The sequence below is a fragment of the Mustela lutreola genome, chromosome 13, assembly GCF_030435805.1.
Source record: "Mustela lutreola isolate mMusLut2 chromosome 13, mMusLut2.pri, whole genome shotgun sequence".
Classification (NCBI taxonomy): domain Eukaryota; kingdom Metazoa; phylum Chordata; class Mammalia; order Carnivora; family Mustelidae; genus Mustela; species Mustela lutreola.
Genome location: NC_081302.1, coordinates 46,516,258 through 46,539,902, shown reverse-complemented (window position 1 = coordinate 46,539,902; position 23,645 = coordinate 46,516,258). Strand labels below are relative to the sequence as shown.

General features: G+C 35.8%; 1 protein-coding gene across 4 annotated transcripts in view; it reads right to left on the bottom strand.

Annotated features, from left to right (window-relative positions):
* Positions 1-23,645, bottom strand: part of DIAPH3 (diaphanous related formin 3) — a 506,201-nt gene that overhangs the window by 168,972 nt on the left and 313,584 nt on the right. For all 4 annotated transcript variants that reach the window (XM_059144199.1, XM_059144200.1, XM_059144201.1 and 1 more), the window contains 2 exons: positions 22,543-22,666; positions 14,340-14,505 (listed from right to left, as the gene is read on the bottom strand). In XM_059144199.1, the coding sequence (XP_059000182.1) occupies positions 14,340-14,505; positions 22,543-22,666 (290 nt within the window). The remainder of the gene's footprint in view (positions 1-14,339; positions 14,506-22,542; positions 22,667-23,645) is intronic.

Here is a 23,645-nt window from a genome sequence, read left to right as displayed (position 1 = left end):
TTTATTCCTTTGTTTCCTTATTTTTTCCTAGGATTATACAATTCCTTTTTAACTTCTGAGGTCAGATGCTTACTTTATTTTTTTTTTCCAGTCATTCCAATCTTTTAACATAAGCACTTAAGGTACAATTTTTTTTATACCACTATCACGGCATTCCATAAATCATGGAGTATTCTCACTATTGTTCAGGACTAATTTTTCTCTATGATTTCTTCCTTAACAAGAGCTATTTCTGTAATTTCAGAATTTTCAAGACAGAGGTTTTAAAATTTCATCCTTTTTCCAATTTGATTGCTAATTGCATATTATAGTAGTTAATGAAGAAAGCTGCAGCATAGAAATCTATCAAGATTTCATTCATGGTCTCTAGTACATGATTACTTAGGTAAAGCGCCACTTATGACTGAGAAGTGTACTCCTAATTGTCGAGTTGGGTTCTCTCTATATTAATCAAATTAACTCTATTAATTGAATTGTTTAAATCTCCCATATCTTTAATGCTATATCAACTAGAGAGCTTTGTTGAAGTTTCCCCCAATATAATGTCAAATCTCTCAAGTCTCTAGAAATTAAAAATTTTTACATGTCTCTTTTGGTGCTATGTTATTATGCTCATGCCAATTTTTGAATTGTATCTTTCTGATGAATTAAGCTTTCTATCATGAAGTAACATTCCCTTATCTTAAGTCTATTTTGTCTGTTATCAACATAGTTTCCCTTTTTCTTTTGACTAATATTGTATTCATTAGCTGTTCTTTCAAACTTCTCTGCATACCTGGGTTATAGGTAGGTCTCAAACAGCATAAGGCTAGGTTTTGTTTATCCAATCTTAGTCTTCTAAAAATTTTATTGTGGTTTATAAAATATTTGTTTCTACCACTTTATTTTAATCCTTCTATTGGTTCTTCTTTATGCATCTTATTAATTTTCTTTATATGTCTTTCTCGGTCAATTTCTCCCCCTGTGATTTGGAAAGTATACTGGATACATCTATCCTTTTACTGGTTATCCTTATAATTCTATCACACAAAGTAATTTAACAAGACCTGAAAGTTTACTGATAGCTTTATCTCCCTTCTTCTCCTTTGAACAATACAGAAAAGATTAAACACCTGAACTCCAAATACCTTGTTCAACTTATTTCACAATTCTGTCCAGGAGTTAAGCTCTGAACCCCCTTTTCTACAAAACAAGTTAGACACTGTTTTATTATATACTTTCTTTATATTTAGTTTCATAGTAGATATGAAATTTGTCTCTCAATTCTTTCTTTCTGAAGAAAAAAAAATGTTGCCTCTTTAAATATATTCTTTAAAGTAGGGGTCAGCAAAATATACTTGCGAGTTGGCCAGCAGTTTCTAGAAATACCTGAATTGGACATAGCCACACTCTGTCACTTACATACCACTTACAATGGCTTTTATACTGCTACTGCAGAGCTGAGTAATTTTTAACATCTGGTTTGCAAGTATTTATTACCTGGCCCATTAAACGGTTAGCCAATACCTGCTTTGGGAGCTCCTTTAACAGAGAGATGTTCATGAAAAACAACCCTTTGCCCTTAAAGATTTCCCCAACTTTCTCACAAGACAGCCATGTTTGAAAATAGCTTGTATTGTAGTGGGAGTGATCTTTGAGTCTATACTATATTGTGAGAAAATTCTCATAAGTAGGTTTTTATGAAAGACTGATCAACACATAGATCTTTATTTCTTAAATTTAAAATTTAAAAAATCTATGTGTGTATCACCTCCTTCCAAAAAGCTTAGTGGTCTATATTCCAAACATACTTTTCTTGTCAAAAATATTTGTCTTAGGGGCTCTTGGGTGGCTCAGTGGGTTTAGCCGCTGCCTTCGGCTCAGGTCATGATCTCAGGGTCCTGGGATCGAGTCCCGCATTGGGTTTTCCGCTCAGCAGGGAGCCTGCTTCCCTCTCTCTCTCTCTGCCTGCCTCTCTGCCTACTTGTGATCTCTCTCTGTCAAATAAATAAATAAAATCTTAAAAATATATATATTTGTCTTATTTTATGAGAAAAATCATAGTATAAAAATGAGAATACAAAACACAAGTGGACTTCCACAGATGCTTTTTAATCATACTGCAACTCCATTTCTGACTCTTAGCCCATTTAAACAATTTTGTCTACCCAACTCAACATTTTCAACATATGATAATATTCTATATATATTGTTAACTTTGAAAATGACTGGAGAGCTTATTATATGAAAAAACATTGAAAAGTTTATAAATGTCTTCTTGTTCAGAGTTATATTTCTTTCAACATTAATGAATATTTAAACTATGCAAACCAGCGATCTCTTCAGTTTTCACTAAACTCAAAAAGGTTTTTTTCTTACTTAAGTATTTAATTTTTATCTCAGATCCCTAAAATAAGATTAGACAAACTGAATTTAAATCTGCATGCTTTCCAGAGGGATGGGTATCGGGTACTATGAAAACACAGGCTAATTCTCTCAGAGTAAACAACACGCAAAAGTCCAACACATTCCCATTAAATGCTTTTTTAGCAGTTTACTCAATTTTGAGAAGACTCAATGTCAAACATATTAAATGACTGCTTTCTAGAAATTCCCCATGACCACATTTTCAGGAAGAAATGGGAAATACTTTAACTAAGAAAACCTTAAATATGTATTCCTGTACATATTCCTATACTGAAACACAGAAAAATCATTTTTCTTATAATTAACACCAGTCACAACAGTCTTTAAGAATATAAAACCTATGTGACCTATTTGCCCATTTTCCGCTAAGATTTCTTTTGTAGCTAAATACAAAATTTCCCCTACAGACAAAAAAAAAATTTTAAAAACCCAGAAACAATGGACAATAACTACCTTGTAGAAAATGAGTTATTCTTAGAAATCCCTATTTCCAACAGTATAAGTAGATGCTTTAGAGAGGAATCTAGAATGACAGTAAAAATTTAATTACACTCTCTGATATTACCAAATTCAATGAAAAAATGCTGTCAATGAGAATAGGAAAGCATCAAATACTATAATCTGGCACAAACATTTCATCATCTTAACATTCGATATAAGGTAATACTGGTTGAACTTTTCATGTCCATGAAACTTAGGAAAATGGGAAACTATCCTTTGAGAATGTCCCCAAGAATGTGCAGGTGCTGATGACTAAACTATTTCAGCTTTAAGGTGCTGTTTTTGGTAAAATCAGTTTCAGATGAAACAGCAAATTACCTATAAGCCTATCAGAGACTTAATATTATTGAACCTATATAATTACGCAATGAGTATGTTGGTGATTTTGTCACACATTTTGCAACATTCTCAAATACATGAGATAGTTTAACCTATTCTACAACTTCTCTAATAGAAGAAGTATGGAATTTTCACAATTATAGCTTCCCAAAGTATAACTGGATTTTCCATTAAATGTGTTTTCTTCATTTGTGCTCTGAAGTAGTATGAAAATACTGTTTTCCCACAATCGTGAGGCTTGAAGAAAGGCACAGCTAGGTGCAAGAAGGTAGTCATGAAGTGGAGTGCTTAAAGGGAGGCTTAGCAATAGGGTAGTTTTGTTTGTTTTTGAGCTACTGCTAATTACCTCTTCAAGGAAAACACCCAGCTAAAGGCCTACAATTTTCATGTAAACCTGGAAATGTTTAAGACATAACATTAAAAGTAGGCTTAAGTAAACGTAGACCAGTATATCTGATGTATAAAGAGGATGCCATTTTATTCATTTTTGTTTGTAGTCTCCAACTTTAATGTTGTCTTTTCAACTACATGGATTAATATATTTATTATTATGTATTAGTTTATTTATTTTCCCTCCACTGCCTATCAACAGTTGACCTTACCATTTTATTAGAACAATCTAGTCTTTACCTTTTGCTATTATTATTTCAGTGAACAAAATATTTAAAAAGTAAAAGGAAAGTACAAATTACCAGTCATTTAATCATATAGAACCCGTCATCAGATGTACTTATAACCCCACTGAGTAAGGCATAGTAAGAATAAATTCTATCAGTAAAGAGAAAATTTAAGTCGATTAGTCTAGCTGCATTTGACTGTGAAAAGTCTAAAAAGTAAAGATTAGAAGAACCTATCAGTCTATTTTTGTGTGTGGTGTAAGGAAATGGTCCAATTTCATTTTTCTGCATGTGGCTGTCCAATTTTCCCAGCACCATTTCCTTACACCACACACAAAAATAGATTCAAAATGGATCAAGGACCTCAATGTGCGAAAGGAATCCATCAAAATCCTTGAGGAGAACACAGGCAGCAACCTCTTCGACCTCTGCTGCAGCAACATCTTCCTAGGAACAACGCAAAAGGCAAGGGAAGCAAGGGCAAAAATGAACTATTGGGATTTCATCAAGATCAAAAGCTTTTGCACAGGAAAGGAAACAGTTAACAAAATCAAAAGACAACTGAAAGAATGGGAGAAGATATTTGCAAACGACATATCAGATAAAGGACTAGTGTCCAGAATCTATAAAGAACTTAGCAAACTCAACACCCAAAGAACAAATAATCCAATCAAGAAATGGGCAGAGGACATGAACAGACATTTCTGCAAAGAAGACATCCAGATGGCCAACAGACACATGAAAAAGTGTTCCATATCACTCGGCATCAGGGAAATACAAATCAAAACCACAATGAGATATCGCCTCACGCCAGTCAGAATGGCTAAAATCAACAAGTCAGGAAATGACAGATGCTGGCGAGGATGCGGAGAAAGGGGAACCCTCCTCCACTATTGGTGGGAATGCAAGCTGGTGCAGCCACTCTGGAAAACAGCATGGAGGTTCCTCAAAATGTTGAAAATAGAACTGCCCTATGACCCAGCAATTGCACTATTGGGTATTTACCCTAAAGATACAAATGTAGTGATCCAAAGGGGCATGTGCACCCAAATGTTTATAGCAGCAATGTCCACAATAGCCAAACTATGGAAAGAACCTAGATGTCCATCAACAGATGAATGGATCAAGAAGATGTGGTATATATACACAATGGAATACTATGCAGCCATCAAAAGAAATGAAATCTTGCCATTTGCGACAACATGGATGGAACCAGAGCATATCATGCTTAGCGAAATAAGTCAAGCAGAGAAAGACAACTATCATATGATCTCCCTGATATGAGGAAGTGGTGATGCAACATGGGGGCTTAAGTGGGTAGGAGAATAATAAATGAAACAAGATGGGATTGGGAGGGAGACAAACCATAAGTGACTCTTAATCTCACAAAACAAACTGAGGGTTGCTGGGGGGAGGGGGTTTGGGAGAAGGGGGTGGGATTATGCACATTGGGGAGAGTATGTGCTTTGGTGAGTGCTGTGAAATGTGTAAACCTGGTGATTCACAGACCTGTATCCCTGGGGATAAAAATATATGTTTATAAAAAATAAAAAATTAATAAAGACAAAAAAAAAAAAAAAAAAAGAAGAACCTATCAGAATTATTTTCAAGGTTGTAAACCCCAAATATTCAGCACTGGAATAGGTCTAATTCCTTAAAAAATCAGATGTTAAAGGATATAAAGAAAACATCCTACAGCTAAAATATTTGTTTTGTTCTAGGTTTGGAGCTTTATACCTCCCAGTATGATCTCAGAAAACAATAATGCCACTAAAGACATTTTTTTATGCTGTAAACTCACAAAAACAAGCAAGGAGAGAAGATATTTCTTATAATAATTACACAAGTGGGCTCAACATCCAACCATGGGACTTTTACATGCTTTTCATTGGTCTGATAACACCATGAGTCAATCTACGAGATTTAAGGAGCATACAGGAAAAAGCGTAGTGCTTTGAAGTTCCTATTGGTCAGCTAGTTAGTCCATGCAATGGTCATCAGGAATGACATTTAAAGTTGACAAGCATCAAATTTGTGTGACTTAAATAATCAGTTTTGTTCTGGTTGTCCTCTTTACCAAGAAAATTTTATACTAAACATATCCCCTCATTGGATGAGTTCTTTTTTGTTTGGCAAATCACTACTTGAGTCTCAGTATTCAGTAGAAGACCAAATTGTATTTGATCAATCCATGCAGCAAGATTAAATCAGTTATAACTGATTTTATATTTGTTCACTACACAGTGTATTTCAACTGCATGAACCAAAAATTACCTTAAAGTCCTCAAGTAGCATGAATGATGGATCTTTAACAGGATGAAACATAACTTGAACAAAATTGTAGAAATCATCTAAACACAGAACTATTGATGAAAAACAGCTATTTATTTAGTTCAAAGTGTCTATGTGGAAACATAAAATAAAAAGGGGACACAATACTTAAAATATTGATCCTGTTATAATGCCATGGTGAAGGTAAAAATTACTTCTATTCTTTGGGGATAGCTAACTTGTTTTGAGGGTGCATGTACATTCTGTGATTTGATCTTCAATATGGAACATCCCCAAAGAATACATGGTGTTATTAAAAGAAAACAGGCTCAGTAAGGTTAAGTAACTTGCCCATGGTTCTAATATCCCACGTGCTCTGATGCCAGAGCCCGCACTCTCAGCCATGGCCATCTTCCCCAAAATAAGGCAGATGGTAAAATACCACTGTCAAAATTAAGCAGCCAGGGTTAGGCTTCCCGTAGGCCAAGTTCATAAATCACTTTCGATCTGAAGAAATGAGAGTGAATTCTTCCTCTGTGATGGTCATTACACAATTCAGCCATTACATAGTTCTATGCAGGGAAGGACGTTTAGGGGGAAACTGTTTTGACTTTAGGGACAAAAAAAACTGAATGTTCAGCACGTACACCCAAACCCAGTGCATGAAAAAGAAAATATCTAACAGAGGCTACCCCACTTTTTATGTATGCATTAGTAATCGCTTTTAAGGCAGGATTGTTTTTCTCATTCTCAAAATCTTAACCTGAAAGTGGGGTACCCAGATATGCAGGGTCTGAGAAAAAGACAAAGAAGGATGTCCATTGATCTTTTTTGGTACTTTACAATCCCTATAGAAATGTTCATGTGAGCAGAAAAGGAACTGCATGAAGCAAAAAAAAAGTCTGACTTCTTTAAGTGTAATCACACCAATTCTGTATGGGAATATATGAAATAGTAAACTTAGGTGGTCATCACAGTGCTTACATATGTCTAATTAAAACAGAAAATTGACAGAAAGAGATCTGCAAATAAAGAGATCACACTGGTGGCTGTCAGAGGAGAGAGGGCTGGGAGCACAGGCAAAATGGGTGAAGGGGAGTGGGAGATATACAGGCTTCCAGTTATGGAATGAACAAATCATGGGGATGAAAAATACAGTATCAAGAATATAGTCAATGAGGCTGTGTCATAACAGATGGTAGCTACACTTGTGATAAGTATAATAGCATAATGTATAGAGATGTTGAATCATTACATTGTACACATGAATCAATGTAATATTGTGTATCAATTATAGTTCAAATACACAGAAAAATGACATATTCTTAACTACAATTTGGTAGGAAAATTGTTTTCAAACATGTTTTCTATAAGGGAACAAATAACAAAGGAGAGCCAAGAGGGGAAGCATTCAGAAGTATTTCTCTAGGATGAGGTCGTTAAGCAAAATAAACAGGGTGTCAGTAGAAATTTGCTTAAGGAGTTAAGAGTGTTGTTGCACTGTGCTAATAATTCTGGCTAAAGAAAGAGAATAGCAAAAGAATTTTCAGTGATGGAAAAGGAAAGCATCACCAAGATAAGAAACAAAAATGTTAAAGAAGAGACCACAAGCTTCAGGTATGAGCAAAGGCACTTTGAGCAAAGTTCTCTAATATAAATATGAGTGAGAAGTGGGGCCAAGACAAACATTATGCTTCAAGACCATAGGGCCCAACAAGACACATGAAAATTAGGTCTAAATGTAAAGAATCAAGGTGAGCATGCTAGAGCTGTTAGGTAGGATGGGGGGAGGGATGGAGGGTCCTGGTAAAGCCAATGAGAATTCCATTATGGGCTCAATTCATCCCATAGAAGCCCACACCTCTGTGAGTAATGGGTACATTGGTAATTGTATGTAACAATGAGTCTAAAACCAATTACAAGTGGAAAACGATGATTACCGTTGCACAACACTACACAACAGAAGGCATGAACTTCACCCGATGAAGCCTGATGCCTGGGAGGACACCAACATACTCAGCCTACAGTGTGGGGTAAAGTATTCCCACCTAGTATCTCCAATTTGAATTCTATAGGTTCCCATGAGTCCTATAGGTAACAACAATCTATTACAGGAAGATGCTGACTCTCTACCCCTAACCCCTAACCTTAACCCTCATCCCCAGCCTAGGGGTACATTAATAGTCCTCTAATTTTAAAAGAGAACATTTTATGCTGTGAAATAGAACCAGACCAACAAACTTTCTGTACCATGAACCCATCAATGTAGACAGAAAGTTATTCTATTAAGGAATGAGGATATAAAGTAGGTCTTGTGCTGATTCCCTCTAGTAAATTACCAAAAAAGCCCTTAAAAATCACATTTTAACAATTCTTCCAAACTCTCTGAGCAATAGTCTACTTGGAAATATTTTCTAAAGTACAGGCATTAGAGTCGGGCAGGCTTCCATTCAAATCCTAGCCCCTACCAATTCTGGAGCCTTCTGAAAAGACACTCAAATTCTTTACCACCAGCCTCCCCAGCCCCCCCAGCCCCCATTCCTGCACGAGTGACACTCTGTACCTCACAAGAACACTGGGGAGACAAAGTTGGATGATGTAGATAAAGCATCTAGCATGGATTCTAGCACGAAACAGGCACTCAATTACTGGCAGTTGTTTTTGGGTTTGTCTTGTTGAAGACAGTAATAAAAATAAAGCTAAATATGATGATAATGGAAACTTATTCCTTATTTCTTGGAAATTGATGAGTAGTTCTAAATAGAAACCATCTACCTAGAGTAGATTGTTAACACAACAACAAATTAATTGCCGGATGAGAATCTCCAACTAGAAAAGAGGTGAGGTAAGCTGCGGTCACAATGAGCAGGGCTCCTCAGAGGAAGCTACATGATAGTGGAACTTTTGCCTCTTGGTCTACATTGCTTGAGGCATCAGTCTAGAACAGATGTTCCTTCTTTAGCTATTGTGTAGGAACTTTCAGAAAGGAAAGGAAAACAATAAATATATAAAAGAACATGAACAGCTAAATATAAACAATGTAGTTAAAAGATCTTAGTAACACTTGTAAGAGATTACATGAGTTGGTGAAAGGTTTCGCAAAGAGCTTTAAATAAAAATGAGCCAGACTTTAATTGTTTAAGAGTAAATTCTGGGGCAATTCTAAAATATAAATATTTTTGAATAAATTATTCACAAAATTATTCACAAACCAATCACTATTAAAAATAAATTTGGGAAAAAAATAAAAGAGGTCACATTTTTTATTTTGGGGAGGTATTAAGTTTCAGGTTAGTTCTTTTAGTCATTTAAATGTAATTCCCATGTTTAATAGGAATTGATAGAGTTCAGCATCTATGGGATAGACTGGTACAAGACTCCCTGGGTTAGCCCCTCAGCTCCATCAGTTGCTGGCAAGTCACAACGTCTATAAGCCTTAGTTTTTTTATCTGTAAAATGAGAATAATACCAATATGGATATCACATCTAGTAATTGTTAGGGTTAAATGAATGAATAGGGCACCTGGCACTTGGCTAGCATTATATGTATTAGCTATCAAAGCCTGGCCCCCACCCACCAAGATTAGACTCTTGCTCAGCAAATTTACCCATCTGCTGAGTAATAGATAAATGCCATGAATTACAATAGAGAAACAAGGTAAGCAAGATAGACACACATCTAACTAGATGAAGCGAAGTCTGAGCAGAGAGCAGAAGGGTGAGTATAGTAACTCTGCCAGGCAAAATACGGACAGAATGCTCCAGGCATAGGAAACCATAAATAGAATGATCTGAACTTGGGAGAAAACATTCCATGGAAAACTGCCATCGTTGGTGGGAGTGGGGGGGTTAGGTATGGAATGAGGACAGTGGCTCCAGCTCCATGTACGTAATACAAAATGGACCTCCACCTTATTGGTAAGATTTGCTCATTCATGGCCAGGAGTATTCCTAAATACCAGTGGATGAAGTAACAATATAAATGTATCTTACCAGTATTTTCTTAAAAAGGAAATTTATTTTCTTGCTTATTGTATTGATATGCCTTTCCAGAACAGACCTAACACATTAAAGTACTACATCTGTTGCTAAAATTTGCACACTGATTCAGTGAAGTTAACTGGATTTTCAAAGCTGAATAGTGTGGAATTAAATAGCAACATAAGGGATCAGGAGAATTTGAGAAAACAAACCATTTGTCAAAAATTTTTGCCAATATTGACACTGTCATCTTTTTAAACATACACTGTCTAAAATTCAAGCAGTATAACTATATTTACCACAAAGGAGGAAACAATAAAATGTGTGTGCCAAATTCACCACCTTCATATAACCACTTCCTTCCAGTCTTTTTTTATTTTTACGCAAAAGAAACTTTCCTCTCCAAATTATTCATTTAAATAAAATATTTAAGCACTGGGTGGCTCAGTTGGTTAAGCAACTGCTTTCAGCTCAAGTCATGATCCCAGGGTCTTGGGATCGAGCCCTGTGTCAGGCTCCTTACTCAGCAGGGAGCCTGCTTCTCCCTCTCCCTACTATTCCACAGGCTTGTGCTCTCTGTCAAATAAGTAAATAAAATTTAAAAATAAAATAAAACATATTTTTATATTTATATCTAATGAGGTTAATTCAGTACAATGCACATATGTGTGTGACAGCATCTACTTCTAGGAACCATGTGAACTCTGAAATAAAGTGTTGTTCTTACTTTATTACCCTCCTCTTTTGAATGGTTCTCCACTCAACTCAACACTTTCACTCTCTGCCTATCACTTAGTAACACAATGACCAAGTTACCCCCAGAATGCCCAAAGCCCTTTAATCCTGCCAGATCTTAGAAAAATTTGGAATTAGACTTGATTCAAATGCCAATCTAAATGTTTAAACCCTTTGTTTCATTAGAAAACCCTTTGTATGCCAGTGATCTTATCTGTAAAACAGAATATGAGCTATAAAACATGAGAAGGAGCACTACATAACATTTAACTGTACAGGATTTTGGAGGAAGCCTGTACAGAGTAAGTTCAAATCCTTGTTCTACCATTTTATAGCTACATGACATTAAGCCAGATATGTTCCATCTCTGTGACACAGAGGGATGGTAACAGTGAAAGGTGGACAACTCTTATGAAGATTGACTGAGATAACATATATAAGGCATTTGGAAGAATATCTGGTTCACAGAACACTCAATATATGATAGATTTTATTATTCCATATATCTATTTTATACTTTTATGCATAATTGTGTCCAGGGGTCCCTAAGACCACCCTCTGGTTTGATTATTTGTTGGAAGGACTCAGAACCTAAAAAGCTCTTGTACTCATGGTTACACTTTATTACAGTGAAAGGGCACAGATTAAAATCACAATTGACTTCTCCCAGAGGAGTTACATTATTCTAGCAATGACATGTGACAATGCATAGGAAGTACAACCAAGAAAGGGAACTCTCCCATGTCTTGGTATCAAGAGTTTTTATTGGGAAGGTCAGTCATGTAGGCATGGACTTTCTTTCATTTCTTTCTTTTATTTTTTTTTTTAAGATTTTATTTATTTTTTGACAGAGAGAGACACAGCAAGAGAGTGGGAGAGGGAGAGGGAGAAGCAGGCTTCCCGCCAAGGAGGGAGCCTGATGTGGAGCTCGATCCCAGGATCCTGGGCTCATGACCTGAGAAGAAGGCAGATGCTTAATGACTAAGCAACCCAGGAGTTCCCATAAAACACATTTCTAGCAAAAACTATCTATAGGCTGGTCCAAGGCCCCAGGCTAATATCCAAGATCTATAAAGAACTCTTCAAACTCAACACACACAAAACAGATAATCACATCTAAAAATGGGCAGAAGACATGAACAGACACTTCTCCAAAGAAGACATATAAATGGCTAACAGTCACAGGAAAAAATGTTCATCATCATTAGCCATCAGGGAGATTCAAATCAAAACCACACTGAGATACTACCTTATACCAGTTAGAATGGCCAAAATTAACAAGACAGTAAACAACATGTGTTGGAGAGGATGTGGAGACAGGGAAACCCTCTTAAATTGTTGGTGGGAATTCAAGTTGGTGCAGCCACTTTGGAAATCAGTATGGAAATTCCTTAAGAAATTAAAAATAGAGCTTCCCATTGACCCTGTAATTGTGCTACTGGGTATTTACCCCAAAGATATTGATGTAGTAAAAAGAAGGGCCACCTGTACCCCAATGTTCATAGCAGCAATGGCCAAAGTCACCAAACCGTGAAAGAACCAAGATGGTGAAAGAACTGTCCCTTCAATGGAAGAATGGATAAAGAAGATATGGTCCATATACACAATGGAGTATTATACCTCCATCAGAAAGGATGAATACCCAACTTTTATATCAACATGGATGGGATTGGAGGAGATTATGATGAGTGAAATAAGTCAAGCAGAGAGAGTCAAGTATCATATGGTTTCACTTACTTGTGGAGCATAAGGAATAACACGGAGGACATGGGGAGATGGAGAGAAAGGAGTTGGGGGAAATCAGAGGGGGAGATGAACCATGAGAGACTGTGGACTCTGAGAAACAATCTGAAGGTTTTGGAGGGGTGGGGGTGGGAGGTTGGGTGAGCCTGGTGGTGGCTATTAAGGAGGGCATGGATTGCATGGAGCACTGGGTGTGGTGCAGAAACAATAAATACTGGCACACCAAAAAGAAGTAAAATAAAATAAAATAAAATGGAAAAAAAACCCCACAAAACAAAACAATATATAGGTTGGTCCAAGGCCCCAGGCATCCAAAAACATCTGATCTGTGGGAGACAGGGTATTCTAAGGGCTACAGGTGACCTCCCAGGTGCCAAGGGAGGGTGTGTACTTTCTTTGAGATACGCAGGGTTGGAATACCTCAAGCCTACTAAATTAATCCTTCACCAGACACTAATTCATTTAACAACTACCATGTGCAAGAAGCTGCAATAAATATTTAATATGTAGTAGCTGGTTTAATAAACACTTTTATGAGAAAGGAATTAATATTTCTATTTACAAATATGGAAACTGAGGTTCAGTAAGGTTACATCAGTTCACAGTCACATAATTAGTGTGGAATCCAAGCCTAGCATTCTTAGACTGCAAAGCCTTTGCTACTTCCACTAAAGCCATGTTGCCTCGTAAGATATAAAAGTGAAATATACTGTATAATAGTTCACACATATAGAGACATAATAAATATACTTATCAATTGAATCCAATTTTTCTACTTCTGGTAGTGAAAAACTAAAGAATCATTTTGAATTTGTAGAGGGAAAAAACTAAAGCTATGGGCAAACGTGTATTTATTGTAGGCCAGTTTTCCCTTAAAATACTGAGTTTTGATTAAGGGACTATTTCACCATAACCAAGTGCAATACATTCAGCAATAAATTTTTCCTAGGAGTAAAAAGAAACGCTTCTTTAAAATTCAAGTTTTCTTTACCCTTCAAGAAACTTTTTAATTCCCACAAACATTTGCTGAAATAGAGAAATGACTTACCCATCTATTAAGAATAACATAATTTTTTATTGCAAAAATGTATCACCAGTTTCCCTGGGGAGGCAACAATGCTTTCTCACTTTAATAGGTGTGTGGTTCTTTTTCCTCATCTAATCAGCTAATAGTTTTCAAAAGATCTTTTTAATGCCTAAATGAAAGGATTCCACATCAAAGACCTGACCTCCCTATTAAAGTATCTAAAGGAAACCCTAGGAATGTAAAATCCATTCAGAGGCAAATCACAGGTAGCTTATTGTACAATGCATTAAGAAAAGAAAAGGAAAAAAAAAAGAAAAAGAGCTTCATAAGAGCTTCATGGAATTTGGTGAAATTACACCACAAAAATACAAATTGATCTTAAGTATAAAGAAACAAATTCATAGCCAAAAACATATTATAAAAGTGCTCTATAATTGGCCAGGAGGGGAGTCTTTATGAAAAACTTCAGAATTTGTCACATTTTCAATCAAAATTTCCAATTACAGCTTAATGTTGGGAAGGCCAAAAAGAGAACAAACTTTCTATTTTTCAATCGTATTAAAATCAGAAATTTTTAAAGCTAACTTTCAACATAGGGAAAGGTAGGTTTTTACTACAGACAACAAGAGTGGAATAAGGTAATGAAATTAAAGTAATAATTGACGCGATGGTATAGACACAGACACCTTTTTAGAAAACAAATGAAAATTTTAACATACCATGAATGTGGTTCTGAAGTTATTTAAGTCATTAAAAAAGTCTTCCACGGACATCTTCTTCACATCGATGGCATAGTATCCCATCAGACTCTGGTATAACTTCTCCATCTTTTCGTGTAACTTTAAAAGCTTCTCGTATTGTTCTTTTGCAGTGATAACAAAGCTGTATGTTATAGTTAAGGGATTCAGAAATTTACAAAGTAACGTTTAAGGAAAAACCTGGGAGTCTAGTGTTTGAACTGTTAGGCACTATTATACATCTCCAAAATGCCAGAAGTACCTCTAACAAGTCACTGCTCTTACAACTCAATCCATCCTGTGCAGCAGTGAAATCCTAACTTCAATCTCATAACTTTGTCAAAATTATCAGAAAATTTAAGTATTTAAAATTTTTCTTTTACAACTGAGTTCCAGGAAATTCTACTTCCAACTTGTGTATATATGTTATTCAGATCATGCAGTATGATTTAAAGTAGAGCTTGGTAGCTGAAATGGAGTAATTTCCACAATACTGAAATCAACTACATGGGCTCTGAACACAGAGGTTAAACAGACCAACTGGGGTCAATTTCAGACTCCTGTACCTGGTGGTAAGTGGCTATGGGCAAGTGCCTCTATCTCCCTGTGCTACCATTTCCTCATCTATAAAATGGGAATGAGAACACTACTTATTTTACAGGGCTGTTCCAAGGAGTAATGAGTTAATAATGCCAAATTCTTTGAGAGATGAATACCACTTTGTAGTAAATGTAAACACTTAGCTTTTTTATTGCCCACTTACTCATTTTAAGCTTTAAGCTTCTAAAATCAATCCAAAAATAAATTAAGAGTTACATTAAGAACTCCAAATGAACATAACTTCATGTTTTAACTTTCCTTTGGAAAATTGGTACATACCTTATTCTATGCATTACATTATTTAAAATTATGATCTGGCATATATACCTGCACATACAGAAATGTTCTTCTCTCTCTTATTTATGACAACACAGCTCAAAGCACACTGATTTTCAGAAGGCTAACAGTGAATGTAATGATAGCATTAGAAAACATTTTTTAAACAAACCATAGCATTTCCTTTGTGGTGTGACAAATCACTAATGCAGTTAGATATACCATACCTCATTCTGAAAAGATGACACTGTTAAGAGTATTGTTCATATTCCTCTATGGCTCGTTGGGACATTTAAAGATATGGAACATATAGAATTAAGCTTATGAAAGCCATTTTGTTGTCTTTAATGTAAAAAAATACATAGTATTTTTTTTTTTACAAGTCAGTAGTAAAAACAACTAGATTAAGACCAAGAAAACAAAACCGAACATGGAATATTTATAACCTAAAGGAAAGATTTTCCACAATTTTCAATTTTAAAAGATAGGATTCCTCTGATCAGAGTATTCCCCAGTAGAAGATAAAATAAGGAAACTGATCTGAGCTCTTCACTTTGAGTAAGAGACAGCACTGATTCCGGATGGGTAGTGATATTCAAGGTGCACAGAAAATTTCTGACACTTAGAACCCAAGCTCCCCAAAAGGAAAGGCATCCCAGGCAATCACAGCTCACTTATACCCATGTCTAGGGTCAGACCACAGATTACCTACTACCCTTCTAAAGCTGGTTCGTTCTTTTTTCTTCTTTCCCCTGCCATACTCTGCTCTTCTTTCTTTTATATATAGTATTTTAGGAAAAAACGAATAAACTAGAATGTAGGAAGTCTGGATTCTAATGCAAGAGTTGATATTTTTTAACAACCTTAAGAAAATCTTTAGATCTTCCTGTGGCTCAGTTTATATTAATCTGAATAGCAAAATGCCTCCTTATATTTTCTAGAATCTACTTCAGAACAGTAGCAGCAGTTAACGAATGTATGTGCAGTATCAATTTTTAATGCTTGGATGAGTAACAAAAGATTTTGTATAATTACTCAAATCACAAAATCGTAAGAAATTATAACAATACAGTCACACGTGACGGATTTCCAATCACTTTGTCGTAGGAAATATCCATATTCATGAAATATTGTAAAGTGAATTTATGTAAATTAAAAAAACATTTGAAACACATTCAGGAACTAACATTAAATGGACCATATGGTGATTCATTTGTAACATGAAATAATCATTCCATCATTTATATAGTAAGGTCAGAAATCAGCATTAGTTTATTTATTCAATCTATAACTCTCACCTAAAATTATTTATGTCCCAGACACAGGCTATATCCATATGGATTATTTATTTATTCTCAACTCTTGTCTAAAAGAGAAACTGATTTCTGCCTTTGCTTGTCCAAACCTATCATTTAAAGCTTCCTTCAATTCTTCCTCTTTTGCAAAGCCTTTTTCTCTCATCTCTATGGCTCTAAGTTCGTTCCATTGAACACACAGCATTTGTAATCCATTGTATTCTGCTAGAACAGAGTTGAGTTGTTCCTGTTAGTCCAACTCCCTACTAGGGCTTGGGTCCCACCACATTTCTAGAGGACAGTCACCTCTGACAATCAGTCCCGTCTGTAGATGCTGTGTTCCATCTTCTTGGCTGCATTAAGTCTACTCATCTGTCAAAACATTGGTGCCAATTATTCATTTTCCGCTAGTGTGTCATCACTCTTAAACTTTGGTGGCAAGGGTAACAGGCCTCCTCAGAAGTGTGATGAAAGCTATGGAACTTCCATTCAAAAAATTTCATATCTACACATTCACACACATACAATTTGGATGTAATGCTAAGGCCTAAGAGAGTCCCTGAAAATAGGTGTGCTGGACAACACGCTAAGTGTACTACTTTAGGGAGTGTTGCTAATTGCATGGTCCTAAAGCTACTCCTTTTCTTCTCCCTCATTGCATGGTAAGGCTTTGCATTTTAATAACAGGCACTTCACAAATACTAGTCATTTTATCCTAATACCAGGGAATATGCCCGTTCTCAAGAATCAGTTTGGGGACATCTGGGTGGCTCAGTTGTTGGGTGTCTGCCTTCAGCTCAGGTCATGGTTCCAGGGTCCTGGGATCAAGCCCTGCATTGGGCTCCCTGCTTCTCCCTCTCTGTCTGCTGTTACCAACCACCTCCCCAACCTGACTGCTTGTGTGATTTCTCAAATAAATAAATATTTCTTAAAAAAAGAATCAATTTGGTCAACAGGTTAAAGTCAAGCTGTTAAGTATTACCCAATAACACTTCTTAGTAATCACAAGTCAATAAAACATTAGAAATATGCTTAAGCATTTTTTTTTTTTTTTGAGAGAGAGCAAGAGAGAAGGTGTTGAGGGGGTGAGAGAAGGAGAGAGTTTTCTTAAAAAAAAATATTCATTTATTTGAGGGGGGATACAGGCACAGAGGGAGAGGGACAGAGAAACTCAAGCAGACTCCCCACTGAGTAGAGAGCCCGACACAGGACTCCACCTCATGACCCTGAGATCAGACCTGAGTTGAAAGCAAGAGTCAGGTGCTTAACCAACTATGCCAAGGTGCCTCCAGAAAGAGAATCTTCTGCAGGCTCCACACCCAGCACAGAGCACGACACAGGACTCAATCTCACAAGAGATCAGATTGTGACCTGAACCGAAATCAAGTCAATTTCTTAACTGAATGAGCTACCAGGCGCCTGCCTGAATGTTCTTAATAAAAATATTGCAATTCTATATAAACTAAAAAGATAAGATGGGAAAGAAAACCAAGAGCCAAAACCATGGGAATGACATGGTCTTGTTTTAACAGCTAGAGAGCTTTCTAAGTTAATTTTCTTATCATTGTTATCTATGAAACAATTTGCTCCCAAAGGAATGAAGTGGAGCTTTGAATAACTGGAATTACCCACAAGAATGGCAAAATTGTGACTGAACAGAAACAATTTGGGAAAATGTCAAATTAATTTTCAGTTTAAAAGGAAGGATTGTCTGATAGGTCAGAATAAACGGTTACATTAATGAGGCACTCCACATCATTGCTGATGGGCTATTCTCTCACTGAGCGACGGTGAAACCACCCAGCACAAATACATTCCACATTCAGTCTCCTGTCCTGCCCTGATTATTGTGCTTTCCCCCCACTATGATAGCTATCACTTCCATTGACACATCTTACAAGGACCAGCTTTAGTCGGTCCCCTACAGCTAAAACCTTTCATAGATCTTAAGTAGTCAGGATCCAGCCGGCCAGGCAGCAAGCCAGCCATTCGGTAAGTATTCACTAAGCTCCACTGCATCTCACTGTTCTGGGCAATAGAGAAAACACTACTTAACGAGGTAAGCAGAATCCCTGCTTTCATGACACATACCTTCTGGAGAGTGGGGACAGAGGATAAAGAAGGAAATGCATGAATCGTCAGAGAGTGATAAGTGTAATGATGAAAATAAAAGTGTGTGATATTATACAGACAGAGAGAGGCTAGTTTACATCAGGCTGTCGGGCAACTCCTGGCTAAGGGGACATGGCCTGGAACAAATGGAGTGTTACAACAAAAGAGCCGCGAGCACCAAGTGCTGTAGCTGTAGCACAGTGAGGCTTCAGGGAAGGAAAAGATCATTACCGATTTGGATGAGGAGCAGGATATTTTAATACAAGTTTTAGAAGTTTGTTAAGAATGTGAATGGAAGGGTGCCTGGATGGCTCCACTGTTAAGCAGCTGCCTTCGGCTCAGGTCATGATCCCAGGGTCCTGGGATCGAGCCCCGCATCGGGTTCCCTGCTCAGCAGGAAACCTGCTTCTGCCTTTCCCGCTCCCCCTGCTTGTGTTCCCTCTCTCTCTGTTTCTCCCTCTGTCAAATAAATACATAAAATCTTAAAAAAACCAAAAAACAAAACAAAACAAAAAAACAGAATTTCAATGGAAGATAAGGAAGGAAAGACAAGGAAGTTAAGAAGGAAGAGAGGAAGGGAGAGAGGGGAAATTCAAGAGAAAAATCTTCTATTACAAATCACACCCAATTACCCAAACTCCCACTCTTGCAAATGGACATGTATTATACGAGTTTATATTTCACAGATCCCATTCCTCTATTTTACTTTCTAACTGCTGTTCAATCACATAGAAAGGTACTGAATTCTTTTACCTAAAAGATGCTGTGTTTTACACAGTGTGGAATACAGCTATAAGATCTAAGTCTTTCAAGGAATTTATTGGAATAGTTTTAGCATCTGTGTAATAATTTCAAAAGTGCCTAACACATTGCTATATACGAGAACAAGGAAAAAAAAGTATGAAAATAAAGTAAGATTGCAGTGAAGAAATTTAAAGACTATAACATGAGAAAAAGCCAAGTGATTATAAGTGTGACAAATACAAAAATATAGAAATGTCTGGCAAAATGACTTTTTCTAAGAGACTCAGGAGATGGGGTAGGAAGAGAAGAAAAGGTAAATTCCGGGCAAGGAGAAATTCAAGGCAATGCTTTAGGATCTATTTGTTATCTTCCTTAATATAAGAAGTATTCTAGAATCTAAAGTTCAAAAGAAATGAACAGGCACCACATGACACCAATCCTGGTATTTTCCTAATTTTCTCACATAGAAGAGGTAAGTGTGGATACTTCACATGTAATAGTTTGCATGTAACTATGTTGGTGGCCCTACCTTAAATTCATGTCCCAAATTTTTCAAGCAAATATTTACAGTGGAAACGGTCAACTCCAATCGTATTTCTGACCCAGGCTTAGCAATTGGAAAGTAACATAAGTATTACTAAAAAGTCAATGTGAGTATATGAAATAACTACATGCATTTTAAAAGGATGTATTAAATTCACATTTTTATATTCAGTAGTTATATAAGTAAAAAGCAGTCACTGGAAGAATAAAATTACAATATACTGTAAGTGAATGCTAATAGCGAAATTTCATATAACAGATTCTATCATTATAATTTAAAACAATTCAATTAACGGATTATTTAAGTTACTAAGTCATGATTGTTTAAATATTTACTTGTAAAAAATGCATCCCTAGCAAGTTAAATAATACATACATTCTTTCAGAATTGGTTGATGAACCAAACAATTAGACACGCGTTTTAACTAATAAGCACTAAAACTTAAGGCAAAGTTTGAGCGTTAAGAACCCAAACTTTAGTTAAAGACATTTTTATTCATTGTGCATTTTAGTTTCCGAATTCTTTCATTTTCTGAGATCTGATAAGAGGCTCACAATTTGCCATTTTAATAAGATCTATATAAATCCATTTAATATTCAAAATGTGACTTGTTGTCAGTCCTAATTAAAGTAAACAAAGCTTTGCAATGAATGAATTTAATTACTTCGAAACTAGTATGTCTAACCAAGATGAAAAGCAAACGAGTGCAATCTAATCTCAGCAAAGAATATTTATGATTATAAGCTTTGTCAATAGCAAAGTACACCAACTGTTCATATATCTGACTTCCAAGAGATACATGAATGCTAATCAGTTCATTAGAGGCTTCTAGGTTGTGATATTTAGTGACAGGATGTAGTAGCTTTCTTGTCCATGGAGTATAATTGTACTCAGAATGAAAAATTGTTTCCAACAAAGCATCATCCTTCCTGTTTCTGATTTCCTGCTGGTTGCTTTTTATGAGCTGCATACCTTTCAAGAAGCCAACATCATTCAGTTTCTTGTGTCATATGAATACAAGTGTGGATAGGTCCTGGGATCCTCTGCTGAGCGGGATTCTACCACCTTCACTCCAAGCTCAGGCATTTATCTTAGGTTATAGGTTCCAGAAACCCAAGCCTCCCAATTAGTACGCTCACAGTGTATTACCAGAAACTGCATGCAAGTAAACCCTTTTCTAAAATGTGTTCTCTCTATAGGGAACAATGAAAGTACTTCAATTAACAGTGCTTAATGATTAAAATAAACTGTCGCATATAAATATTTTAACATGATAAAATGATGGGGGGGGAGCTAAGAATGATGAAGCCAATGTAACTGTAATAACCAATTTAGTTTTAAAAATCATACATTGCCAAATAAGAAGGTGCTGCGAAAGTATTTTTTTTGATGGGTAAATACGGATTTCACCTTTAGTTTAAAAAAACAAAAAACAAACAAACAAACAAAAACCCTTCTCAAATGTAGTGATAACAGTGCCCTATCTAATAAAACAAGAAACTGGATGGGTAGGAGAGATATGAAAGGAAACAAACACATTAGCCTGAATTGATTGTTGCTGGAGTGCATTTTTATGATATTTCCCAAGAGAGACAGCAAAGAAAGCTAAAAATTGAACTAATTCACAATTAAGCTGAAAGCATATACAATAAAATCTACGACAAACCAAATAATAATTTTGTGATTTTATAAATCTCAGGGGAGCAGATATGGGAAGAGGAAAAGTAGTTATCTGATTTCAAGTATCTCAGTTTAAAATATTAGGAATGTCTATTTATAAGAGCTCATTGGAAGTGGGTTATCCTTTCATATAAAATTCTGAGGTCCATATGGGATTTTAATAATGCATAGTAGTAATACTTTATTATAACACAAAAGATATCAGTCTCTAATCTCACAGAATGGTTTGCAAAGCAACTCAACATTCGTTTCAGGAAATTAAAAAAAAAAGTTTATTACTTCAATTACTCATTAGAGATTAAGCCACAAAGTTAGTGAAACCAAAGATAATCGAATTCAAAAGAAACCTTAAATTAAGGACACAAGTCTCATTTATACACACACAGACACACACACATTTTATTTTCGGTTTGGAGAAGACCTATACAAGTAGTGATCACGACAAATTCCATTTTCATTTTGGAACTAGGCAGTATTTCTAAAGGAAATATTAAAGTTTCTGGAACATGAGATAATGTTGTATAACAACCCATGAAATTAAGCTGACTAGTTATACCAGTTCACAAAGCCTTTGTTTCCTTCCTAAAACATTTCAGAATCATCTAAATCACATCATGAGTTAGATTCAAACTTCCTAAAACTCAGTTTTCACGTCCTTTCAATTTACCATGAACATCAGAAAGAAAGAGGGCAAATGAAAGGGCAAAGATGAGAGAAAATATCCAAATTGATTTAAAAAAGAATTGAAAGCACATTTCCGTATTATTCATAATAGGCAAAGACACTGATAAATTTTCCCACAAGAAGGCGAAAGTTAAACTGCTATTTGGCACTACAGAATAACCACTGGTTATGCAAATATACCTACAACATTAAATAAATTGTAACTCTAGTAGACTAGTGACTTAAGTTATTTAGATATCAGAAGGATATGGACATCTTTGTCACAAACTTATCATGCAAGTCCTCAGGAGGGGGAAAGGTTTCCAAATCTTTCTCAAGCTGTTGAAGCTGCCTTCCCATCTGCTTCAAATTCTTTTCCAGCGTTTCTACAGAGACTAAAAGAGAGTATATTAAATGCCTTGAAAGGACAAAATTATAATATATAAAAGGTAAAACACTTTAACACCAAAACATTTGTGAAAAACCTTACAATCTACTAAAGATAAATTTCACTAATTTTTTTAAACCTTTATGTTTTCAAATGCAAAAATGAAGGAAATTTCCTACCTAAAAAAACATAAGATGAAATTTAGGAAATGCTCTCAGGAATAAACCACATTTAATAGAGTTTTACTTAAAATTAGAGCCCTTGACCACCATAAACACTACAAAATAATCCCTTCAGAAAAAGAGGAGCAAATACGGACTCTTGAACTTTAAGCCCATTTCAACATAATTTTAACATTTTTCGAAATCGGGATCTCTCGACAGGGAACAATGAGCACGTGGAAAAGAGTGTTCTGTTGTCCAAGCTAATCTCTAATGGGAATGAAAAGGTAGCACAAGCTACTTTAGCAACATGTAGAACAATTGTCACCTTTTCTTTACTGGTACCCTGAGCACAATGTGTGTTTATTATCTAAGAACAATTTTCCTCCTTTGACTGTGAGCTACTCTCACAGTGCCCATGAACAAATACAGGGGGGCGCTAAGGCCCTATCACAATGTACTGGTTACCAAGCAGGACACTGAGTCATCACTGCCTAAATTCTATGCACAGTTTTAGATGACATCAAGGAAAAAAATTAATGATACATAAATGATATATTTATATCATTATATGGTGATACATAATGATATATAAAGATATAGAGACCCAAACCAAGGTTGGGTGCTCAGATGAATTTTGGTTAAAACTTTTTTTCTTTTGCTTCCCATTACTGTGAACTATATGAAATAATGATGAAAAAATGCATATAGTAATTCTAAGTATGCTACTATGTTTAGGCTTCCAATTAATCCTGAGAAATTGACAAGAGTCAGGTTTCACCTGTAAGAATGGGAATATCTTTGAAAGTAACCTAAATGCCCAAC